Genomic DNA, 9,855 nt, shown 5'->3' on the forward strand with positions numbered 1-9,855 from the left:
TGCTATAAGGGTGTCCCGATCCTCGTATTCATCTGGACTTTTTGGGATATTTTTGTACCACATGTCAAAAAATGGACCGAAATCAGTATTTTCGGACTAGACGATAGCTAGTGTTTGATATCGGACGTGGAACCCGACACCCATCTATAAGTTTACGAGAAGAATACTATAAGGGTCTCCCTGTCCTCGATTTCATCTAGACTTTTCGGGAGATTTTCGTAACACTAGATAAAAATGGACCGAAATTCATATTTTTGGACCAAACGGTGGCTAGTGTTTGAAATCTGACACGGAACCCAAAACACAGTTATAAATTTAAGAGAAGAATGCTATAAGGGTCTCCTAGTCCTCGATTTTATCTAGACTTTTCGGGCGTTTTTTGTACCACCCTACAAAAATGGAACGAAATTCATATTTTCGGACTAAACTATGGCTAGTGTTTGAAATTTGACACGAAGCAAAAACACATTTATAAGTTTAGGAGAGTAATTCTATAAGGGTCTCATGATACTCGATTTCATTTGGACTTTTTAGGCGATTTTCGTACCACCAGAAGAAAATGGAACGAAATCCGTATTTTTGGAACAAACGATGGATAGTGTTTGAAATCTGATGCAGAACTTGAAACATAGTTATAAATTTAAGAGAATAATGCTATAAGGATCTCTCAGTCCTCGATTTCATATGGACTTTTTGAGAGATTTTCATACCACCTTAAAAAAATGGAACGAAATTCGTATTTTCATATCAGACGATGGCTAATGGTTGAAATCTAACGCGGAAATCGAAACACCGTTAAAAATTTAGAAAAAAGAATCCTATAAGGGTCTCCCGGTCCTCGATTTAGTCTAGACTTTTCGGGCAATTTTTGAACCACCTGATGATGGCTAGTGTTTGAAATCTAAAGCGGAATCCGAAACATAGTTATAAAATTAGGAGAAGAATGAAACAAGGGTCTCTCGATCCTCAAATTCATCTGGACTTTTCGAGGGATTTTCGTACCAATCGACAAAATAGACTGAAATCCATTTTTTTGGACCAGACGATCGCTAGTGTTTGAAATCTGACGCGGAAACCGAAACACATTTATAAATTTATGAGAAGAATGCTATAAGGGTTTTCGGTCCTCGATTTCATCTTGACTTTTAGGGCAATTTTTGTACCACCCGACAAAAATGGAACAAAATCCGTATTTTCGGACCAGACGATGTCTAGTGTTTGAAATCTAATGCAGAACCCGAAACGCAGTTATAAATTTAGGAGAAGAATGCTACAAGGGTCTCCCGATCCTCGAATTCATCTCGACTTTTCGAGCGATTTTCATACCAACCTGACAAAAATGGACCGAAATCTGTATTTTCGGACCAAACGATGGCTAGTTTTGAAATATGAAGCAGAACCCAAAACACGTATATAAATTTAGGAGAAGAATGCTATAAGGATCTCTCAGTCCTCGATTTCATCTAGACTTTTCGGGTGATTTTTGAACCACACGACAAAAATAGACCGAAATCTGTATTTTCGAACTAGACGATGGCTAGTGTATCAAATTTGACGCGGAACCCAAAACAGAGTTATAAATTTAGGAGAAAAATTATATATGGGTCTCCCAATCCTCGATTTCTTCAGGACTTTTCGGTTGATTTTCGTACCACCCGACAAAAATAGTCCGAAATTCGTATTTTAGTTGTAAATCTGACGTTGACTAGAAAACCTAGTTTTTAAATTTAGTAGAAGAATTTTTTAAGGGTCTCCCGATCCTCGATTTCATCTGGTCTTTTCGGGCGATTTTCGTATCTCCCGATAAAAATGGACCGAAAATAGTATTTTCAGACTAGAAGATGGCTAGTGTTTGAAATATAACGCGGAACCTAAAACACAGTTATCAATTAAGAAGAATGTAATAAGGGTCTCCCGGTCCTCGATTTCATCTTGACTTTTCCGGTGATTTTCAAACAACCCGACAAAAATAGACTGAAATCCGTATTTTCTGACCAGACGATTGCTAGCGTTTAAAATCTGACGCATAACCTGAAACTCAGTTCTAAATTTAGGAGAAGAATGCTATAAGGGTGTCGCGGTACTCGATTTTATCTAGACGTTTCTGGCGATTTTCTTATCACCTAACAAAAAATGGACCAGAATTAGTATTTTTGGACCATACGATGGCTAGGGTTGGAAATTTGACACGGAACCTGAAACACTATTGTAAATTTATGAGAAAAATGCTATTAAGGTCTCTCGGTCCTCAATTTCATCTAGACTTTTCGGGCGATTTTCAAACCACCTAACAAAAATGGACCGAAATCCGTATTTTCAAATTAGACGATGGCTAATTTTTGAAATCTAACGTGGAACCCGAAATACAGTTATAAATTTGGTAGAAGAATTATACAAGGGTCTCCCGGTCCTAGATTTCATCTGGAATTTTAGGGCGATTTTCGTACCACCACAAAAAAATGGGATGAAATCCTTAGTTTCATACCGAACGATGGCTAGTGTTTGAAATATGACGTAGAACTTGAAATACAATTCTAAATTTAGTTTTCTCTTGACTTTTCGGGAGATTTTCATACCACCCAGCAAAAATACACTGAAATTCAAAAATAGTAATAACATATTATTAAAAAAATTTGTCAAATAAAAATATAATTATTACTTTATTTGAAAATAATATTTTATTATGTTCGTTATGAAAAACAAATACAAAACGAAGATAATAATAACATATATTAAAATAGATTGTCAAATAAATATATAATTATTACTTTCTTTGCAACTCTATTTTATTATATATTTTAATTATCTTCGTTATGAAGTCCAAGTACATTACGAATATAATAATATCATAAAATAAAATAGAGTTGTCAAATAAAGTAATGATTAAATATTTATTTGATAACTCAATTTTGTTATATGTTATTATTATTTTCTTTATTAAGTACAACTACAAAACAAAAAAAATATATATCATTTAATAAAATAGAGCTATCTAATAAATATGTAATTATTAATTTATTTGACAACTCTATTTTATTATATGTTATTGTTATTTTCCTTTTATAGTTTTACTTCATAACGAAAATAATAATAACATATAATAAAATAGAGTTGTCAAATAAAGTAATAATTACATATTTATTGGACAACTCAATTTTGTTATAGGTTATTATTATTTTTGTTATTTAGTACAACTAAAAAATGAAAATAATAATAACATATAATAAAATAGAGTTGTGAAATAAATACGTAATTATTACTATTTTCATTTTATAGTTTTAATTAATAACGAAGATAATAATAAAATATAATAAAACTGAGTTGTTAAATTAAATAATAATTACATCTTTATTTGACAACTCTATTTTATTAGGGTTTAGTGTGTTAGGGTTTTTAGAGTTTAAAAAATTGTTTAGGATTTAACAAATCACATTTAGAGATTAGGTTTTAGGGTATAGGGTTTAGGTTCTCGGGTTTAGATGATAGCTAGTGTTTGAAATCTGACGCAAAACACGAAACACAATTGTAAATTCAAGAGAAGAATGCTATAAGGGTCTCGAGGTCATTGATTTCATCAGGGCTTTTCGGGTGATTTCCATACCACCAGACAAAAATAAACCAAAATCCATAATTTTGGAACAGACGATGGCTAGTGTTTGAAATTTGACGCCGAACCCAAAACATTGTAATAAATTTAGGAGAAGAATGCTATAAGGGTCTCTTGGTCCCTGATTTCATTTGGACTTTTCAGGCGTTTTTCGTACCACCCGACAAAAATAGACCGAAATCCGTATTTTCAGACCAAACTATGGCTAGTGTTTGAAATCTGACGCGGAACCCGAAACACGGTTATAAATTTAGGAGAATAATGATGTAAGGGTCTCCCGGTCCTTGATTTCATGTGGATTTTTCGGTTGAGTTTAGTACCACCTGACCAAAATGGACCAAAATTAGTATTTTCAGGCTAGACGATGACTAGTGTTAGAAATCTGATGCAAAACCCGAAACTCAATTATTAATTTAGGAGAAGAATGTGTAAAACGCTTGTTTTTGATGAAGACAAAGACTATGAATTGTGATCAAAGCAACAAAGCTAAAAAAGAAATCTAAATAGCATATGTCAACCAATCAAACATATTAAATGTTTAAATAAATGTAAAGGAATATGATACAATCAATAGTTTAAAAAGTACATGAGAACCATTCATCTTTGCATATGCATAAAAAGGATTTTCATTACATTCAACAATGTTTAAAATCAAAGTTTTTGACAAAAAGCAATGTATTCGTATGCAGATGCTAAGTCAGTAGCAAAAACATAACATCTGTATTCGACTACAAGATGTTGTAGTCGAATACAAGGGCTAAATCAGTAGCTCAGACTACACATCTGTATTCGACTACAACCTGATGTAGTCGAATACAAACAGCAAGTCAGTAGCAAAATACACCTATTTGTATTCAACTACATGACCTTTGTATTCGAATACAAGATGAAAATTTTGAATAAATTTGAACGGTATAAGAGATGTATTCGAATACATACATGCTGTATTCGAATACATCTGGAAACTATGCAATTTTTCAGATCTGAAATGGCTCTAGATCATTGCATTTGTTCATCAAAACTCTTGGAACAATGGCCACCTATCTGAAGTGATGTCTATGGAGTATTAATACCCCATAGTTTCAGATTAATGGACACACAATCCTACTACCAAACCTTGAACAACTTTAAACAAATTTCTGAATTTTTCTCAAAGTTATTTTTCTTATTACAAGTACTTGCATTACATTTTCATATCATTGAGAAAGGTTCTCAAAGTACACTTGAAATAATATTGGATTGAAATCATTATACCATTCTTATTCTTATTCCAAATCAAATTACACAGTTTATAAAAGAAAGTAGTACTTTCTTAAAGTAGTCTAATCTAAGATAGTGGTGTGCTATCTTAAATGTTTTTGTTAGAAGTTTGTAACAGAAATCCTAGGGAGGGATTTGTACATTTTCTGAAAATAGTGAAAAATCTCTTGTAGTGTGCAAGAGGACTGGATGTACCCTTGGTCATAAGGGGAACCAGGATAATCTCTTTGTGTTCATTATTTTTCTGCCATTTATCTTGCTCATCCATTATCTTAAATCAGAAAAATCGATCATTAAATCTATAAAAACAAGAAAACCTCTAAACACCTAATTCACCCCCCTATCTTAGGTGCACCTCTGTTCTTACAATTGGCATCAGAGCAGGTTCAAGTAACATACTCCTCGATCATTATTCATGGCTTCCGCACAACCTATTTTCAGAGATGTAGGTAGTAGAAACAAACCACCATGCTTCGTTCGAGAGCACTATGACTTTTGGTAGATAAGCATGCAAGCGTATCTTGAAGCACAAGGAGATGACATATGGGATGTTGTAGAAAATGGTCCTTACATTCCAACAACGGTCATCAACAATAAAGAAGAAACAAAGATAAAAACTTCAGGGACTGACGATGATAAAAGAAAAGTGTTGTTCAATAAAAAGGCTAAAAATATGCTACAATCAACACTTGGAATAGATGAGTTCTTTCGTGTATCTCACTGCAAAACGGCCAAAGAAATATGGGATACGCTTGAATTAACTCATGAAGGGACGATTGAGGTATAAAGATCTAAACTCAATACATTATCTAAAGAATACGAATTATTTCGAATGCTGCCCGTAGAGTCTATCTTAGACTTACAAAAAAGGTTCTCCCACTTCACCAACTAGTTGTCAGCACTCGGAAGAATATTCACCAACGATGAATTAAATTTAAAAGTATTAAGATCATTAACAAGGGCCTGACAACCAAAAGTGATAGCAATCTCCGAAAAGAAAAACCTATCCAAAATGTCTCTTTCTGCATTGTTTGGAAAACTCCAAGAACACGAACTCGAACTTGGAAGGTTAGAACAGAATGAAAGTCAAGAAAAAAAGACCAAAAACATTGCTTTAAAGGTTGAATCAAAAGAACAAATCAAGGACAAAAATTCAGATGAAGATGAAAATATCACCTTCCTTGTTAAAAAATTTGGTAAGTTTCTTAAAAACGATAAAACATTCAAAATGAAAAGTTTCAGAAAGAAGGATAGTTCTACCTCAAGCCAAAACTTCACTTGCTTTGAATGTGGTAAGCAAGGACACATAAAGGCAGAATGTCCCAATATTATCAAGAAAAATACCATAAAAAAGAAAGACTTCAAGAAGGCTTACATAGCATGGGAAGACAACGAAGTGAGTTCATCTTCGGAAACAGAAAGTGACGAATGCGCGAATGTTGCATTAATGGCATCACATCAATCCGATGACGAAGAAGAGGTTAGTAACATAAACTCCCCTCATCATGATAAAACTAATAGTGAGTTAACTATAAAATATAATGATGCTCAAAATGCCATTAAAAAACTACTTATCGAATGTAAAAATCTGTTCAAATTAGTGTCAATCTAAAAGAAGAAAATTTCAACTCTTCAAGAAAAATTTGACACTATGGAGAAGGATTCTGAAAAAATAAAATAGAATTTTACATGCAATAAGTGTGATTCTCTCTCTTTCAAAGTTGTTCAATTAAATATAGTAATTGAGCAATACAAAAAGGGACAAATGGGATTGGAAAACATTTTAAATATGAAAAGATACTCAAATGAAAAAATGGGTATTGGATACTCAAAATTTGATCAACCAAGCTTGAATAAAACCATTTTTGTTAAAGCGAGTAATTAACTCAATCAAGAAAAGGTTATAATTATGCAAAAAGATCATCATTATAAACAGAAAATTATTCGAAACAAATCTCATAAAAATAGATTTACTTCTACTTGTTCTTATTGTGGCATTAATGGTCATACACCCAATGCCTGCCACGTTAGAAACTTTAGTGTTCCACAAGGGCATTATGTGTGGGTAAAGAAAGGTACTAACCATCAAGAACCCAAAGCACATTGGGTACCTAATAAAACTTGATTTTGATTTTTGTAGATATGCAAGCAAAGTACCTCAAATATGTGGTACTTGGATAGTGGATGCTCTAAACATATGACGGGTGATAAAACAAAATTTTCAGCTTGAACTCTTGAATCGAAAGGTTATGTGGTCTATGGAGACAACAACAAAGGAAAAAATTTAGGCATTGGAAAAGTTGGTACAACCCCATCTCCTTCGATTGAATATGTTTTATATGTTGAAGGTTTAAAACATAATCTCATAAGCATTAGCCAGCTTTGCGACAAAGGATACAAAATAGCCTTCAACAAAAATGAATGCATCATCCAAAATGAAGCTACAAATGAAACTCAGTTTTTCGGTAAGCGCTTCAAAAGTATCTTTATACTTAATCTTGATGATTTATCCTTAAAAATGAAATATCTTTTGGTAACTGACAACAATGATGCATGGCTATGGCATAAAAGGATTGCACATATCCATATGGATCATTTAAACAAGTTAGTCAAGCATGACCTTGTTGTAGGCTTACCAAAGTTGAAATTTATAAAGGATAAATTGTGTGATGATTGTCAAAAAGGTAACCAAACAAAGACTTGTTTCAAACCAAAGAATGTTATATCAACTTCAAGACCACTTCAATTAATACATATGGACTTGTTTGGTCCATCAAGAACCAAAAGTCTTGGTGGAAATTTATATGGACTAGTAATTGTTGATGATTACTCAAGGTTCACTTGGACCTTATTTTTGGCACATAAAAATGAAGCTTTCAAAGCATTTAAAAACTATGCCAAACTAGTCCAAAATGAACTATCAACCAAAATTGTATCAATTAGAAGTGATCATAGAGGAGAATTTTAAAATGCATCTTTTGAGGAATTTTATGAAGAGAATGGAATTTTCCATAATTTTTCTGCACCAAGAACACCTCAACAAAATTGGGTTGTTCAGAGAAACAACAGATCTTTGGTAGAACTTGCAAGGACCATGCTAAGCGACTCAAGTCTACCAAAATATTTTTGGGCAGATGTCGTAAACTCAACATGTTATGTATCCAACCAAGTAATAATTCAGCCAATTCTTAAGAAATCTCCTTATGAACTATACAAAGGAAGAAAGCCCAACATCTCTCACTTCCACATTTTCGGATGTAAGTGTTTCGTACTAAACAATGGAAAGGATAACCTTGGAAAATTCGATGAGAAAGCCGATGAAGGTATCTTTATTGGTTACTCATTATCTAGTAAAGCTTTTAGAATTTTCAATAAGAGAACTTTATTAGTCGAAGAATCAATGCATGTATCTTTTGAGGAAACTAACCCCTTGAAAGAGGACAAAAATACTTCTTATGATGATGATGATGATGTAAGTAATGATACAAGCAAAGAAAATCAAGATGATCAACCAATTCAAGAAAATGAAGTCAACGTTGAAAAGCAAGATGCTAATCTTCCTAAGGAATGGAGAACCCATAGAGATCACCCACTTGACAATATTATAGGTGATATCAACAAAGGAGTTACAACAAGGCTAAAACTACAAGATGCTTGCTTGAATATGGCATTCGTTTCACAAATAGAACCCTCCAAGATTGGTGAAGCACTTAAAAATGATCAATGGATACTTGCAATGCAAGAAGAACTAAACCAATTTGAAAGAAGCAAAGTATGGGAACTTGTTCCTAATCCTGGAAATAAACACATCATTGGTACTAAATGGGTGTTTAAAAATAAACTAGATGAAAATGGTATAGTTGTTCGAAACAAGGCAAGATTAGTTGCTCAAGGATACAATCAAGAAGAAGGGATTGACTTTGATGAAACATTTGCTCCGGTAGCAAGGTTAGAAGCAATTCGGTTATTACTCGCTTATGCTTGTTCTATGAATTTTGAATTATTTCAGATGGATGTCAAGAGTGCTTTTCTCATTGGATACATTAATGAAGAAGTCTATGTCAAACAGCCACCCGACTTTGAAGACTTCAAGAATCCTTCACATGTTTTCAAATTAAAGAAAGCTCTTTACGGGTTAAAAGAAGCACCAATAGCTTGGTATGATAGTCTAAGTAACTTCTTATGTGAATGAGGGTTTGAAAAAGGTAAGGTAGACAAGACATTATTTATTAAAAGAACTAACAATTACACCTTACTGGTTCAAATCTACTTGATGATATCATATTTGGATCAACCAATAACGAGATATGTATAGAATTCTCACTAATGATGCAAGGAGAATTTGAAATGTCAATGATGGGAATGTTAAATTATTTTCTTGGACTCCACATCAAGCAACTCAAGAATGGCATATTCATAAATCAAGCAAAGTATTGTAAAGAATTGTTAAAAAGATTTGAGACGGAAAACAGCAAAGAAAGTGCAACTCCTATGGGCTACAGAACCTATGTTGACAAAGATGAATTCGGTATTTCAATAGACATATCAAAATATCGAGGTATTATTGGATCTTTATTATATCTAACAGCCAGCCGACCAGATATTATGTTTAGTGTTTGCTTGTGTGCAAGATTTCAGACAGATCCCAAAGAATCGCATCTTGTAGCAGTAAAAAGAATTATGAAATATTTGATAGGAACAACCAATGTAGGCCTATGGTATCCAAAGGGTAGCATATGTAGTCTCGTTGGCTATTCGGATTCTGATTATGATGGATGCAAAACGGATCGTAAAAGCACAAGCGGCACTCGCCATATCTTAGGTAATGCATTAGTATCATGGTCCTGTAAAAAGCAAGCTTGTGTTTCCCTTAGCACTCTGAAGCGGAATACATAGCAGCATGAAGTTGTTACGCACAGATTCTCTAGCTCAAACAACAATTATATGACTATGGACTTGATCTCGGATGCATTCCACTAAGATGTGAC

General features: G+C 33.3%; 1 protein-coding gene across 1 annotated transcript; it reads left to right on the forward strand.

The window, feature by feature from the left end:
• The first annotated feature begins 6,095 nt into the window (after positions 1-6,095).
• LOC140919653 (uncharacterized) lies at positions 6,096-9,059 on the forward strand. Its single transcript, XM_073366255.1, has 5 exons — positions 6,096-6,347; positions 7,008-7,071; positions 7,864-8,190; positions 8,257-8,540; positions 8,877-9,059. The coding sequence occupies exons 1-5, from the start codon at positions 6,096-6,098 to the stop codon at positions 9,057-9,059; spliced, it is 1,110 nt and encodes a 369-aa protein (XP_073222356.1).
• The last annotated feature ends 796 nt before the right edge of the window (positions 9,060-9,855 follow it).

The sequence above is a fragment of the Cicer arietinum genome, chromosome 3 (genome assembly GCF_000331145.2).
Source record: "Cicer arietinum cultivar CDC Frontier isolate Library 1 chromosome 3, Cicar.CDCFrontier_v2.0, whole genome shotgun sequence".
Taxonomy (NCBI): Eukaryota; Viridiplantae; Streptophyta; class Magnoliopsida; order Fabales; family Fabaceae; genus Cicer; species Cicer arietinum.

Coding starts and splice junctions, on each gene's coding strand:
- LOC140919653 (XM_073366255.1), top strand. CDS start 6,096: ATGAAAAGTTTCAGAAAGAAGGATAGTTCTACCTCAAGCCAAAACTTC. Junction 7,072..7,863: donor ATGCTCTAAACATATGACGG/GTGATAAAACAA, acceptor AATTTTATGAAG/AGAATGGAATTTTCCATAAT. Junction 8,541..8,876: donor CTTGCTTGAATATGGCATTC/GTTTCACAAATA, acceptor GAATTATTTCAG/ATGGATGTCAAGAGTGCTTT.